Here is a 14804-nt window from a genome sequence, read left to right on the forward strand (position 1 = left end):
ATATGGGGGACCAGGAGGGTGTTAGGTAGGGGTTCAGGGACAGCAAGGTATGGGGGGGGGTGGGACCAGCAGGGTTGAGGAGACTGGAAGCAGCATCTGGGGAGTTTCTATGGGAGATCAGGGGGGCAAGAGGGTCTGTGGGGTTCTAGATGGAGGCTTGGAGGTCAGTGGTGTCTGGGGGGCTTCTGTGGAGGTTGGGGGGGGGCAGCAGGGGCTGGGGCTTTATAAGGTGGGGTGGAGCAGGAGGGGTTATATGAGGGTGTTGAGGGCAGCATTTAGGGGGTTATATGGGGGTTTAGGGGGGCAGGAGGGTCTGGGGGTTACAGATGGGGGGTCAGGGGTGGCATTTAGGGGGTTATATGGAGGGTTGGGGGGTCTGAGGGAAAGCATGTAGGATGGGGGGATTAGATGGGAGATGGGGAGGGCAAGAGGTTCTGGAGGGTTATAGATGGGGGATTGATGAGGGATTATATGGGAGGCCATGGGAGCAGCAGGGCTTTATGGGATGGGGGTCACGGCCAGCAGGGTTTGGGGGGGTTCTGTGTGTGCGGGGACAACCAGGCCTGACGTCCCCTGCACCATCCCTGTCCCTCTCACAGCTCTGCTCCCTGCCCGGGAGGGCTCTGTGCCGGCGGTGCCTGGGCCCGGCGCTGCTGCAGCGCGGCTACCGAGGGGACTCCCCGTCGGAATCCGGGAAGGATTTGCTGGAGATCCCATTGCCCCCATGGCAGGAGCGTCCGGACGAGCCCCTGGAGACCAAGAGAGCCCGGCTGCTCTATGAGAGCCGCAAGAGGGGGATGCTGGAGAACTGCATCCTGCTCAGGTGGGCTCCGGGCTGCTCGTCCTCCAGCCCTGCTCCTTGGGTCTGCCCTGTCCCCAGGGTGCCCTGACACTTTGTGCCCTGCAGATAGGGCCAGGGATGAGAGAATCAGCCCTGGAGAGCTGAGGGGGAAAAGCTGCTTGAGGTGAGCTCTAGTTCAGCTCCCTGAAGGTATCTCTGAAGGTTTTTAGGTAACATTGGCACTGGGGAGGCTGCACCTCGAATCCTGTGCTCAGCTCTGGGCCCCTCACTGCAAGAGAGACCTTGAGGTGCTGGAGCGGGGCCAGAGAAGGGAACGGAGCTGGAGCAGGGCCTGGAGCCCAAGTGTGATGGGGAAGGGCTGAGGGAGCTGGGGGGTTCAGTGTGGAGAAGAGAAGGCTCCGGGGGGACCTGATGGCTGCCTCCAAGTGCCTGAGAGGAGGATGGAGCCAGGAGGGGCTGGGCTCTGCTCCCAAGGAACAAGGGATGGGACAAGAGGAAACGGCCTCAAGCTGCCCCAGGGCAGGTTTAGATGGAGCTGAGGAACAATTCCTGCCCCAGAGGGTGCTCAGGCATTGGAACAGGCTGCCCAGGGCACCAGCCCTGCGGGTGTTCACACACCGTGGAGACGAGGCCTCGGTGCCATGGGTTAGTGGTGGGGAACGGTTGGACTGGATGATCCTAAAGGTCTTTTCCAGTTGATTCCAGGATTCCATGAAGAGCCCTGAGCGTTGTAGCAAAGTGTTTGGTGGGGTGCTCAGTGCGCAGCTGGAATCCAGACCTCGGGAGATGGGATTTTGCTTGGAGGATGGCCGCTGACCTGTTGGACCGATCACTGCAAGAGCTTTGCTCTGGTCCATGCTGGATGCAGTGGTCAGTGCTGCAGGACAGGGTGAGGCAGAGCCAGAGGCATGTGAGGAAGCTCCTGGCTGATGTTTGAGCCAAAATCCTTCGGGAAGGATGCATGCAATCCTTTGGGATGTACAGACCAGGCACGGCCGGTTGTGTTTTGGGACTTGAGGAGTGTTTAATGGAGAGGAAGTCCTTTGGCCCAGCTCCTTCATGTCTTCCAGCACCGTGCTGGGTGCCAGCCTGGCTCTTCTTCCCGTCATCCCAATGCATCCTCCCCCATCCTCTCTGCAGCCTCTTTGCAAAGGAGAACCTGCACCACATGAGTGAGCACCAGCTGAACCTCTACGACCGCCTCATCAATGAGCCCAGTAACGACTGGGACATCTACTACTGGGCCACAGGTACGGAGCAACTCCCTCCTGCCCTGCCCTGCCCATCCCATCGCTGGTGGGATGAGTGTGGGTGCCTCGGGAGAGGACACAGCCCTTCCTTTACTGCCCTTTCCTCTTGGTACCCCAGAAGCAAAGCCCACCCCGGTGGAGTTTGAGAGCGAGGTGATGGCCAAGCTGCGGGACTTCGCCAAGAACAAGAACAGGGAGCAGAGGCTGCGGCAGCCGGACCTGGAATACCTCTTTGAGCCCCCCCGCTCACAACAGTGATGCTGCTGCCCTCCCTGGGGCCTTCCTCCTCCTCCTTTTCCTCCTCCAGCAGCTCCTTTGAACTCTCAGGTCGTGCTGAATAAAGCTGTGGCTGCTCCTGGCTGCACTGTGAGCTCAGGGCTCTGCTCTTTGGCAGCGTTCAGGAGGGAGGTGGTGGAATTCCACGTGCCAGCTCATTGCTGCCTCCAGCTCCTACCTGTCCCTTTGAAACCCCTTTTGGGGGGGACCTGGGGGAGGTTGGAGTGGGGCATCCTGCTCCTCGGTGCCCTCAGTGGGGTGGCACAGCGACAGTGGAACCCAAGCAGCGGTGGCATTGTGTGACCGAGCCGTTACTAGGAGACACTGTCCCCAGGAGACGCTGTCCCCATCATAACGTCCCCTTCCACGAGAGCATTCCGTAGCCTCCAGACCTTCTGGTCAGCAGGGAGCTGCTCTCCAGAAGAGCTGCACCATGGAGGATGCTTGTCCCTTTGCCTGTCACTGCATCGAGCTGCAGTCCACGGGGATGGACACTCTGTCCCCTTCAGAGAAGGCACTCACCGGGGGGAGCTCCGACCTCATGGACTTCTATGCCACAAACTACCCCGTGGCTCATGGTAGGGGGGCCCAAAACCTTCCCTAAAAGTGGAGTGGGCTCATTCCCAAAGCTCATCCCTCTTTCCCTGCTGTCACCCAGGCCAGCCAGGCTTCTGTCCCCAGCTCGGCCACCACACAGGCACTGGCTACGTGACCGACAACCACTCAGCCATGTCCTGCCTGCTGCGCCCACACGGTGAAGCAGAGGGGTAGGTACCTTTGCCTATGGGTTGTGGGGGGGGGGGACGACAAAGAGGACAAGTTTCGGGGCCGCTCCATCACATCCATGTGGCTTCCCACTGCAGCCACTGCCAGGATGCCATGGCCACCACTGCTGAGCACTTCAAGCCCCTCTGGCTTCCCAACGGCAGGAGCATCCTGCCCTGCCACATCCACGAGCCACAGAGTGGGTACCTGCAGGAGTGCCCCCCTTCCCGCCTCCGTGCGGGGATGGTGAGTCCCCAGCACATGAGGCTCCAGCAGAGACGGCCCAGACTAAGGGAGAACCGCTGCACCGATCCTCTCCAGCCAGGTATGGATTTGGGGTGCTGGTGGTCCCTGCACAAGCTCCATCCCCAAGAAGGTTTGGGGGTGTTGATGATTCCGGGGCCAGCTCCATCCCGAAGAGGGTTTTGGGGTGCTGGTCATCTTGGGGTCAGCTCCATCCCCATGGGGGTTTGGGGTGTTGGTGGCCCAGGGATCAGCTCCATCCCCATGGGGATTTAGGGTGTTGGTGGTCCTGGGATCAGCTCCATCCCCATGGGGATTTGGGGTGTTGGTGGTCCTGGGATCAGCTCCATCCCCACGGGGATTTAGGGTATTGGTGGCCCAGGGATCAGCTCCATCCCCATGGGGATTTAGGGTGTTGGTGGTCCTGGGAACAGCTCCATCCCCACGGGGATTTGGGGTGTTGATGGTTCCAGGACCACCAGCTCCATCCCCATGGGGATTTAGGGTGTTGGTGGTCCTGGGGTCAGCTCCATCCCCACGGGGATTTGGGGTGTTGGTGGTCCTGGGGTCAGGTCCATCCCCATGGGGATTTGGGGTGTTGGTGGCCCAGGGATCAGCTCCATCCCCATGGGGATTTAGGGTGTTGGTGGTCCTGGGGTCAGGTCCATCCCCATGGGGATTTAGGGTGTTGGTGGTCCTGGGATCAGCTCCATCCCCATGTGGATTTGGGGTGTTGGTGGATCCAGGACCAGCTCCATCCCCACGGGGATTTAGGGTGTTGGTGGCCCAGGGATCAGCTCCATCCCCATGGGGATTTGGGGTGTTGGTGGCCCTGGGATCAGCTCCATCCCCATGGGGATTTAGGGTGTTGGTGGTCCTGGGATCAGCTCCATCCCCATGGGGATTTAGGGTGTTGGTGGCCCAGGGATCAGCTCCATCCCCATGGGGATTTAGGGTGCTGGTGGCCCAGGGATCAGCTCCATCCCCATGGGGATTTAGGGTGTTGGTGGTCCTGGGAACAGCTCCATCCCCACGGGGATTTGGGGTGTTGATGGTTCCAGGACCACCAGCTCCATCCCCATGGGGATTTAGGGTGTTGGTGGTCCTGGGGTCAGCTCCATCCCCACGGGGATTTGGGGTGTTGGTGGTCCTGGCGTCAGGTCCATCCCCATGGGGATTTAGGGTGTTGGTGGCCCTGGGGTCAGGTCCATCCCCATGGGGATTTAGGGTGTTGGTGGTCCTGGGGTCAGGTCCATCCCCATGGGGATTTAGGGTGTTGGTGGTCCTGGGATCAGCTCCATCCCCATGTGGATTTGGGGTGTTGGTGGATCCAGGACCAGCTCCATCCCCACGGGGATTTAGGGTGTTGGTGGCCCAGGGATCAGCTCCATCCCCATGGGGATTTAGGGTGTTGGTGGTCCTGGGATCAGCTCCATCCCCATGCGGATTTGGGGTGTTGGTGGTTCCAGGACCAGCTCCATCCCCACGGGGATTTAGGGTGTTGGTGGTCCTGGGATCAGCTCCATCCCCATTTGGGATTTAGGGTGTTGGTGGCCCAGGGATCAGCTCCATCCCCACGGGGATTTAGGGTGTTGGTGGCCCAGGGATCAGCTCCATTCCCATGGGGATTTAGGGTGTTGGTGGTCCTGGGGTCAGGTCTATCCCCATGGGGTTTTAGGGTGTTGGTGGCCGTGGGATCAGCTCCATCCCCATGGGGATTTAAGGGTGTTGGTGGCCCAGGGATCAGCTCCATCCCCATGGGGATATAGGGTGTTGGTGGTCCTGGGGTCAGGTCCATCCCCATGGGGTTTTAGGGTGTTGGTGGTCCTGGGATCAGCTCCATCCCCACGGGGATTTGGGGTATTGGTGGTCCTGGGATCAGCTCCATCCCCATGCGGATTTGGGGTGTTGGTGGATCCAGGACCAGCTCCATCCCCACGGGGATTTAGGGTGTTGGTGGTCCTGGGATCAGCTCCATCCCCATTTGGGATTTAGGGTGTTGGTGGCCCAGGGATCAGCTCCATCCCCACGGGGATTTAGGGTGTTGGTGGCCCAGGGATCAGCTCCATTCCCATGGAGATTTAGGGTGTTGGTGGTCCTGGGGTCAGGTCTATCCCCATGGGGTTTTAGGGTGTTGGTGGCCCAGGGATCAGCTCCATCCCCATGGGGATTTAGGGTGTTGGTGGTTCCAGGACCAGCTCCATCCCCATGGGGATTTAGGGTGTTGGTGGTCCTGGGGTCAGGTCCATCCCCATGGGGTTTTAGGGTGTTGGTGGTCCCGGGATCAGCTCCATCCCCATGGGGATTTAGGGTGTTGGTGGTCCTGGGGTCAGCTCCATCCCCATGGGGATTTAGGGTGTTGGTGGCCCAGGGATCAGCTCCATCCCCATGGGGATTTAGGGTGTTGGTGGTCCTGGGATCAGCTCCATCCCCATGGGGATTTGGGGTGTTGATGGTTGCAGGACTAGCTCCATCACCAAGAGGGTTTTGGAGTGCCAGTGGTCCCAAGACCAGCTCCAACTTGAGGGTGTTTTGGGGCACTGGTGGATCTTTGACCCCAAGGAGGGTTTGGGGACCCCCTGACCTGTATCACCCATCCCTGTGCATCCCCGAACACAAGGGTTCCCCCAGGCCCTGTGACACCAGTTAATGCCATGGCATGGACACTGTTGGGGACAGGACTGGAGACAATGGGACTCCCTCCCTGCCCTCCTGCTCCCCACAGATACCCTGCAGAAGGTCACCCTTGGCACCAAGGAGCCATCAGGCTTCACCAAAGGCACCAAGAGGACCGACTCCTTCCTGCCACCTCTGCCAGTCCAGCAGGGCCAGCCCGTGAGCACCCTATGGGACACTTCTCTCCCTCCCAGTCCCCTCCACCCCCATTTGCACCCCATGGGACACTTCTTCTCTCCCCACAGCTCGGCGTCAGCCTCACCACAAGGGATTGCCTGCCCTCTGTGCGCAGCCATGTAAGTGGGGCGAGGGGATGGGGTGACAAGGGGACCCCCCACGGAGGTGTCATCACCCCCTTATCCCCTTCCATCCTCCTGCAGGGCAATGAGACGCTCCCAACACTGCCACCAGGCTCCAAGCGAGGCAGCGGCTTCACCCGGGATGGACGGAGCTGCCTGGGCAGGGTGGTGAGCAGGATCCCATCCCGTTGTCCATCCCCATCCCTCTGTGTCCTCCTCATCCTCACCCGCTGTCCCTACACAGGTCTTGCCCACGCTGGGACACTCAGCATCCCTCGTCTCCCGAGGGCTGGAGGCAACCCGAGAGACCCAGGCCAGGCTGCTGGGCCGGCAGGCTGCTGGCAGGATGATGGGTGCGTGGTCCCATCCCTATCCCCATCCTCATCCCCATCCTCATCCCATGGGAACACGTTCCCAACTTGCCTCCATCCCACAGGAACCATCAGGGTACACCACTAACTATGGCCAATACGTGACCAGCTGCCTAACCCCATCCCCTGCAGCTCCAGGTGAATTTGGGGTGGCCATGGGGGGTGGTGGTGGTTTGCAGCCCCCAAAGAGGGGGTTCCAGCTTTACCACCCCATCCATGATATTCCAGCCTGGGATGCAACCTGGATAGCGAGACCCATTGGTGGAATCCAGCCCCAGCATCCCAGCGGCTTCAGCACCAACAACCACCCCACAGGGCTGGGGGACGTCATTGACCACCTCCTGGTGTGATGCCCCCCGTTGCCCCATCTTTAGGAGTAACCCCAGCTTCATTGTTGATCCCCAAATCCCTGGAAGTTCCCTTTCTTCCCACGTGGAGGAATAAAGACTGCAAAGCAACCTTCTTGGGCGTAACTCCATTGGCATTGTCACTCCCATAGAGGGGTGGTGGCATCGTTTGGGGGGGCTGCCTGCACCCCAAAGGTGAGCAGGAGGATCTGGGCCGGGGGGGGGGGAACTGGAGGTGCTGTGTGGCCGACAGCCACTGGAGGGCTGTATGAGCCCGGCTTATCCGAGCTGCCTTTGGGATGACACAGCTGATTTCAGGCAGGGAAAAGCAGGCAAGGCTGGCTGGGGTGGGCAGCGAGAGGAGGAGGAAGGTGGCAGCTGTGCCATGGGGTTGTCACTTGCGGGCTTCATCCGTGCCCTCCATGGCCTTGGGGCACTAACAAGGCTTCGTGGGGTGGGAAATGGCACCGAGGGGGTGCAGCAGCACCCAGGGGTGCCAGGGGGTGTGGGTGGGTGATAACAGAAGGACGCCCCCCCCCCCCCCCCATAGCCTGGTACCCAGGGAGGTGCTGAGCCTGATGGAGGGACCCAGCAAGGGAAGGGGCAACGTGGGCACAGGCAGATGATGGACAGGGAGCTAGGAGAGGGGAGCAAGGTGCTGCTGCTGCCTGGGGTGGGGACAGGCAGGAGTGGGGCAGAGCGATGGTGGGGCAGGGTGAGGTACAGGCAGGGGGTGACAGAGCAATGGTGGTGCAGGATGGGGTACGAGAAGGGCACAGGCAGGGCATGACAGCAATGGTGGGGCAAGGTGATGTACAGGCAGGGGGTGACAGAGCAATGGTGGTGCAGAATGGGGTACAAGAAGGCCACAGGCAGGGCAGAGCGATGGGGCAGGGTGAGGTACAGGTAGGGAGGGGCAGGGTACATGCAGGGCGTGACAGAGCAATGGTGGCACAGAATGGGGTACAAGAAGGGCACAGGCAGGGAGGGGCAGCGTAGAGGAAGGGCATGAGAGAGCAATGGTGGGGCAGGGTGAGGTACAGGCAGGGCATGACAGCAATGGTGGTGCAGGATGGGGTACAAGAAGGGCAGAGGCAGGGCAGAGCAATGGTGGTGCAGGATGGGGTACAAGAAGGGCAGAGGCAGGGCAGAGCAATGGTGGGGCAGGGTGAGGTACAGGCAGGGGGTGACAGAGCAATGGTGGTGCAGAATGGGGTATGAGAAGGGCACAGGCAGGGCAGAGGAATGGTGGGGCAGGGTGAGGTACAGATGGGATGACAGAGCAATGGTGGTGCAGAATGGGGTACAAGAAGGGCAGAGGCAGGGTGAGGTACAGGCAGGGGGTGACAGAGCAATGGTGCAGAATGGGATACAAGAAGGGCACAGGCAGGGTGAGGTACAGGCAGGGAGGGGCAGTGTAGAGGCAGGGGCAGTGTAGAGGCAGGGCAGAGCAATGGTGGGGCAGGGTGAGGTACAGGCAGGGCGAGGTACAGGCAGGGCATGACAGCAATGGTGGCACAGAATGGGGTACAAGAAGGGCACAGGCAGGGAGGGGCAGCGTAGAGGCAGGGCATGACAGAGCAATGGTGGGGCAGGGTGAGGTACAGGCAGGGGGTGACAGAGCAATGGTGGTGCAGAATGGGGTACGAGAAGGGCACAGGCAGGGCAGAGGAATGGTGGGGCAGGGTGAGGTACAGGCAGGGGGTGACAGAGCAATGGTGGTGCAGGATGGGGTACGAGAAGGGCACAGGCAGGGCAGAGGAATGGTGGGGCAGGGTGAGGTACAGATGGGATGACAGAGCAATGGTGGTGCAGAATGGGGTACAAGAAGGGCAGAGGCAGGGTGAGGTACAGGCAGGGAGGGGCAGTGTAGAGGCAGGGCAGAGCAATGGTGGGGCAGGCTGAGGTACAGGCAGGGCATGACAGCAATGGTAGCACAGAATGGGGTACAAGAAGGGCACAGGCAGGGTGAGGTACAGGCAGGGAAGGGCAGAGGAATGGTGGGGCAGGGTGAGGTACAGGCAGGGCAGGACAGCAATGGTAGCACAGAATGGGGTACAAGAAGGGCACAGGCAGGGAAGGGCAGAGGAATGGTGGGGCAGGGTGAGGTACAGGCAGGGCATGACAGCAATGGTAGCACAGAATGGGGTACAAGAAGGGCACAGGCAGGGTGAGGTACAGGCAGGGAAGGGCAGAGGAATGGTGGGGCAGGGTGAGGTACAGGCAGGGCATGACAGCAATGGTGGCACAGAATGGGGTACAAGAAGGGCACAGGCAGGGTGAGGTACAGGCAGGGAAGGGCAGAGGAATGGTGGGGCAGGGTGAGGTACAGGCAGGGCATGACAGCAATGGTGGCACAGAATGGGGTACAAGAAGGGTAGAGGCAGGGCAAAGCAACGGTGGCCCAGGGTGAGGTACAGGCAGGGCGATGATGGCCCCGAGAGGTACCGGCAGGGCCCTCGGGGGGGGGGGCGTGGCATCCCGGGGTGGGGGCGTGGCCTCGGCGCAGGTATCCCCGCCTTCCCATTGGCGTTGCCGTGGCGACGGCGTTGCCCTCGTTGCGATGGGCAGCGGCGGCTCCGCGGGCCGCGGGGCTCGGGCGGCCGTGGCCGAGGGCCCGGACGGGGCTGAGCAGCGGGTGCCGGTGCGGGCAGGCCGGGTCCCGGCCGGGCTTTGGGCGCAGCGGGAGCTGCGGAAGCTTTACCTGAGCGGGGCCGGGCTGCGGGACGTGCCCGCCGAGCTGGCGGCGCTCCGGCACCTCCGCACGCTGGCACTGGACGGCAACGAGCTGATGGAGGTGCCCGAGGCTCTGTGCCGCTTGCCCTGCTTAGCGCATCTCTACCTGGGCCGCAACGGGCTGCAGGGGCTGCCGCCAGCCTTCGCCCGCCTGCAGAGCCTGCGCTGCCTGTGGCTGGAGGGCAACTTCCTGGCCCGCTTCCCCACGGCCCTCCTACGCCTCCCCGAGCTCCGCAGCCTGCAGCTGGGGGACAACCGCTTGTCCCGGCTGCCCGCGGCGCTGCCCCGCATGGCCGGGCTGCGGGGGCTCTGGCTCTACGGGAACCGCTTCGAGGAGTTCCCCCCGGCGCTGCTGCGCATGGGGCAGCTCCGCGTCCTCGACCTGGATCGCAACCGCATCGCCCGCTTCCCCGACCTCAGCGGCCTCGCCGCCCTGCGCCTCTTCTCCTACGACCACAACCCCGTGCAGCGGCCGCCCCACGTCGGGGATGCCGTGAGGCTGGTGGGGAACGGGGCGCAGGAGTTCATGGAGGCGCGGCAGGAGCGCCTGGAGAGCCTCCAGCGCCAAGAGGAAGAAGAGGAGGAAGGCGCCGAGGCCCCACCGGTGGCTCCCCGCGATGGGTCGCCGCTGCTGGAGGACGGGGAGGGTGGATGCGCAGCCCTGCCGGGCTCCCCAGGGGAAACGTGAGCCGCCGCGCTGCAGCCGGACACCCGTAGGGAAGCACCGCGGAGGGATGCGCAGCCCCGGGCAGGCTCCCAAGGACCAGCATCTCCCAGCTGGGGCTGGGGAAGAAGGAAGCTCACGGCCTCCATGCAATGAAAACAGCCCCAGCATCAGCATCTCCCTTGGGACGGCAAAGAGCTGTCTCATGGTTCTACACTGGGATCCACAAACGCACCTTGGAGCATCCCGTTAACCACAGCGTGCCTTGGATGGGGGAAGCAGCCGTCTGCCCTGATGGGTGACCCCATGGACCCCACTACCTGCCTATGGGTGGGCAGCAAGGTGCTGCTGAGAGCTGGGCATCTCCACGGACATGGGGACCTTCTGCAGCCACCGCAACACCCCCATGGGCATCCTTTGCTCCCGGCTCTGTGGGGCAGGACAGGTAAAGCAGCGCTGTTTGCACCCGATCTGTGGACCCCATCGACCTGAAGAGCAGCAAGGTTGGAGAACAAGCGCATGGACCCCTTTTCACCCCCAATCCCTCATCCTGCTGCTGGAATTGGGATGGGGAGAGAGTGAACTCCCTGCTGGGGTCCTCCTGGGCCTGTCTTAAGCCTGGAAAGGGTTTTACCTCGGTACAGGAAAAGGAGCCCCAGCTCCAGCTCTGTCTGCCCCAAAACGGGCACCAAAGCCAGGGCCTGCCTCCTCGTCCTTCCTCTTCCCTTCCCCGAGTGCTCTTTGTACTAAATTCAAGCAATAAAAAGCACAAACCCAAGGAAACCTGGTGTGAGAGGCAGGGCATGGGCCCGTTCTGTGGGATAGGGTCTGTTTAGGACCCACTTGGAATACAGCAGCCCCTCCTTGTGCAGGAGCCCCTCTTGTTGCTGGCATCGAAGGGAGCTCTGCTTCCCTCTGCCTGTCTCCAAGCCGCAGCAGGAGCTCAGCCACACCAGCACCATTGGGAGGGCTGGAGGTTCCAGACCATGCATCCGCTGGTGATCACAAGGGGGTTTGGGGTTGGTGGCTGGGAGGCAGCCAATGCTCCCACCACATCCTCTCCCATGCCGATGGGACGGATGCTGCTGGGCTCTCGCCCTCCCCGCCTGCTCTGTGGTGGAACCACAGCTATTTCGGATGTGCTGGAGCAGCCGCATCCAGGCCGGTGCCAGCCCCTCCGGCAGCAGAGGCTGATGGAGCCCCTAACTTCCCAGCAGCAAGGTGGCCCCGTTCTCAATCCCACTTCAGGATGCTGCATCTGGCAGGTCTTATCCTCCAAATCCAGGTCCAGATACAGGCTCTTGGTCCCTGTTGCCATCCAAGCAGCCTTCACTGCTGTGGGTGGGAGTGGGCATGGGGCACCCCCAGCCCCATGTGTGGCACCCTGGGGTGCTGACACAGCAATGGGGGGTTCCCGGACCTCGGGGTCATGCCATAGATCCTGGGGTGCATCACCCCAAGGAGCGCTGGTGTTGGCAGAGGCTCCAAGCTCCAGCTATAAGATGGGAGTTCCTGCATTCCACATCCCTCCTGCTCCCACCACCTCCATGCAGACCCTTATCAAGCAGTCCATGCTTGCAGGGCGAGGGTAAAGACAGCCTGGGTACCACCAGCCTGCTCCTGCAGCCAGATCCAGAAGCTCTGACCCATGGGATGGAGATCCCTGCATCCCTTTCCCACTATTCCAGCCTCAGTTTTCACCTTCTGGCTTGGGAAAAGAGCAAGGTCTGGGTGCAGGCACTACAGGAGCCAGGAGCTGCTGCAGTCAGCAGGAACCTCACCCGCTCCTGCTACACACAAATACCTTGGGATGCTGGTGCACGCAGTGCATCATCCATACGTCTGTCTCTATATATATCCCTGCCCACTCCCCATCCCCGGGTACAACAGCTCACGGCCTCAGCGCAGCTGGGATCACGCTGCTATTCCCATCTGCTCCCGACAAACACAAAGGAAGAGGCTCGGGAACGGGGCTGGCTCCGTGCAACAGGAGCACTGGGATCGCGGCGCCAGGCCAAGCGTGGATGCTCTGTGCTGCGTCCAAGGATGGAGCGTGCTAAAACAAGGCAAGGCTCAGTGGCACTGGTGCCGTCTATAGCTTGGTAGTGCCAAAGAGTCCTGGACTGGTGCAAACCAGAGCCCAAAGGGGGGGAAGCAGCAGGGATTTACCCTCCATCGGGATGCAGGAGCTGGCAAAGGGATGGATTTGTCCCCTTCTGTCAGCTCTAACGCTAAGGAAAGGTGGATGTAGAGGGCACAAGAGCCCGGCTCCACTCCTTTCCCTGCATCTGGAGTTTCTCTTACATATTCAAGACCAGTGTTCAGTGAATTATTTAACACAGGCACTTGAGCCTGAGTGGTGGCAGCCAGCTCCTGGCACGTCCCCTGCCTCGCCAACCAGCGTCTCTCCATACAGAGCATCATTCCCTCCCTCTATCCCTCAACCCAGAGGTGGATTCCAGTCCCTACCCTACACATCACCCCCCAGGGACCCAGCACTCACCTTTAAGCTGCTGCCTTTGGGGTACCAGCACTGCCCCCCCGCTATTTGGGGACCCCAAAGCCCACATTGGGGTTCCCAGCCTGGGCAGGAGCTGCCTCCCAGCACAGCCTCTGCTTGCAGCCACATTGCCTTGAGAAGGAGCCCCTTGCCTGAGGGCTGCTCTTAATAAACCCTCATTAATTGCCCTCATTGGCTGCTCTCATTAGCAGGCCCAGCCTTAAGTCCCTGCAGGTGGTGTTGGGCAGCCTTGCGGCTCGCAAGAGGTGTCCTGGAGCCTATGAGGATGCTCTGGGATGGGGGCTGTCATTGTCCTCTCTCTTTGGAGTGCTTCACCCCCAACACAAACCCTCTTCAACAGGGGGTCCTTGGGTATATCCTGCTTCATCCTTCCCCTGCCTTGTGCAGGGGTCCACAAGGTGCAGGGATGCAGAACATGGAGGGATGCTCAGTCATTGGGGGGATTCTTGGTGCTGGGGAAGGATATTTTAGTGCCAAGGGCACTGGGGGGAGGAATGCTCCATGTTGGGGGGATGCTTGGTGCTTGGGGGGATGCTTGAGGGGGGCATTTGGTGCTAGGAGGGATGCTCAGTGCTGAAGGAGGGATGCCTGATGTTGGGGGGATGCTTGTTGCTTAGAGGGATGCTTGAGGGGGGGATTTGGTGCTTGAAGGGATGCTCAGTGCTGAAGGGGGGATGCTTGTTGCTTGAAGGGGATGCTCAGTGCTGGGGAAGGATGCTCGATGCTGAAGGGATGCTCGGTGCTTGAGGGGGGATACCTGATATTGGGGGGATGCTCAGTGCTGGGGAAGGATGCCCCATGTTGAAGGGATGCTCAGTGCTTATGGGGGGATGCTCGATCCTAGGAGGGATGCTCAGTGCTGGGGAAGGATGCTTGATGTTGAAGGGATGCTCTGTGCTTGAGGGGGGATACCTGATACTGGGGGGATGCTCAGTGCTGGGGAAGGATGCTCGATGCTGAAGGGATGCTCGGTGCTGAGGAAGGATGCTCAGTGCTTGTGGGGGGATGCTCGATGCTTGGAGGGATGCTCAGTGCTGGGGAAGGATGCTCGATGTTGAAGGGATGCTCAGTGCTTATGGGGGGATGCTCGATCCTAGGAGGGATGCTCAGTGCTGGGGAAGGATGCTCGATGCTGAAGGGATGCTCGGTGCTTGAGGGGGGATACCTGATATTGGGGGGATGCTCAGTGCTGGGGAAGGATGCTCGATGCTGAAGGGATGCTCGGTGCTGAGGAAGGATGCTCAGTGCTTGTGGGGGGATGCTCGATGCTTGGAGGGATGCTCAGTGCTGGGGAAGGATGCTCGATGCTGAAGGGATGCTCGGTGCTTGAGGGGGGATACCTGATATTGGGGGGATGCTCAGTGCTGGGGAAGGATTCTCGATGCTGAAGGGATGCTCGGTGCTGAGGAAGGATGCTCAGTGCTTGTGGGGGGAAGCTCGATGCTTGGAGGGATGCTCAGTGCTGGGGAAGGATGCTTGATGTTGAAGGGATGCTCAGTGCTTATGGGGGGATGCTCGATGCTTGGAGGGATGCTCAGTGCTGGGGAAGGATGCTCGATGCTGAAGGGATGCTCGGTGCTTGAGGGGGGATACCTGATATTGGGGGGATGCTCAGTGCTGGGGAAGGATGCTTGATGCTGAAGGGATGCTCGATGCTGAAGGGATGCTCGGTGCTGAGGAAGGACGCTCAGTGCTCGAGGGGGGATGCTCGTTGCTTGGAGGGATGCTCAGTGCTGGGTAAGAACACTTAACGCCAGGAGTCCCCCCACATCCCACCCCCCGGAGCCGAGCCACGCTGGCAGTTCCCGACTGTCCTTTATTACAGAGAACAGGGGCTGCCTCCAGAAAACGAGG

The 14804-nt window shown here is 61.1% G+C and overlaps 3 protein-coding genes across 3 annotated transcripts; all 3 read left to right on the plus strand.

The window, feature by feature from the left end:
* Positions 1-500: 500 nt before the first annotated feature.
* Positions 501-2410, plus strand: SDHAF2 (succinate dehydrogenase complex assembly factor 2). The gene is made up of 3 exons (XM_057410622.1): positions 501-823; positions 1943-2052; positions 2171-2410. Exons 1-3 carry the CDS (start codon positions 501-503, stop codon positions 2308-2310), a joined length of 573 nt encoding a protein of 190 aa, XP_057266605.1. The 3' UTR covers positions 2311-2410.
* A 351-nt stretch (positions 2411-2761) lies between these two features.
* SAXO4 (stabilizer of axonemal microtubules 4) lies at positions 2762-7070 on the plus strand. The gene is made up of 8 exons (XM_057410649.1): positions 2762-2906; positions 2987-3095; positions 3192-3418; positions 6062-6171; positions 6258-6308; positions 6393-6479; positions 6556-6820; positions 6911-7070. Exons 1-8 carry the CDS (start codon positions 2762-2764, stop codon positions 7030-7032), a joined length of 1116 nt encoding a protein of 371 aa, XP_057266632.1. The 3' UTR covers positions 7033-7070.
* A 2522-nt stretch (positions 7071-9592) lies between these two features.
* LRRC10B (leucine rich repeat containing 10B) lies at positions 9593-10459 on the plus strand. Its single transcript, XM_057410652.1, has one exon. The coding sequence runs from the start codon at positions 9593-9595 to the stop codon at positions 10451-10453; it is 861 nt and encodes a 286-aa protein (XP_057266635.1). The 3' UTR covers positions 10454-10459.
* The last annotated feature ends 4345 nt before the right edge of the window (positions 10460-14804 follow it).

Source organism: Pezoporus wallicus, unplaced genomic scaffold (genome assembly GCF_028554395.1).
Source record: "Pezoporus wallicus isolate ANWC-B61680 ecotype Strahan unplaced genomic scaffold, APGP_CSIRO_Pwel_v1 contig_8787, whole genome shotgun sequence".
Lineage (NCBI taxonomy): Eukaryota > Metazoa > Chordata > Aves > Psittaciformes > Psittacidae > Pezoporus > Pezoporus wallicus.

What these genes read in the sequence shown, in the direction of transcription:
- SDHAF2 (XM_057410622.1), top strand. Translation starts at nt 501, where the DNA reads ATGGGATGGGGGTCACGGCCAGCAGGGTTTGGGGGGGTTCTGTGTGTG. An exon ending in GAGAACTGCATCCTGCTCAG is followed by an intron (nt 824 to 1,942) that starts GTGGGCTCCGGG and finishes TCCTCTCTGCAG; the next exon opens with CCTCTTTGCAAAGGAGAACC. An exon ending in CATCTACTACTGGGCCACAG is followed by an intron (nt 2,053 to 2,170) that starts GTACGGAGCAAC and finishes TTGGTACCCCAG; the next exon opens with AAGCAAAGCCCACCCCGGTG.
- SAXO4 (XM_057410649.1), top strand. Translation starts at nt 2,762, where the DNA reads ATGGAGGATGCTTGTCCCTTTGCCTGTCACTGCATCGAGCTGCAGTCC. An exon ending in CCACACGGTGAAGCAGAGGG is followed by an intron (nt 3,096 to 3,191) that starts GTAGGTACCTTT and finishes TTCCCACTGCAG; the next exon opens with CCACTGCCAGGATGCCATGG. An exon ending in TGCCCTCTGTGCGCAGCCAT is followed by an intron (nt 6,309 to 6,392) that starts GTAAGTGGGGCG and finishes ATCCTCCTGCAG; the next exon opens with GGCAATGAGACGCTCCCAAC.
- LRRC10B (XM_057410652.1), top strand. Translation starts at nt 9,593, where the DNA reads ATGGGCAGCGGCGGCTCCGCGGGCCGCGGGGCTCGGGCGGCCGTGGCC.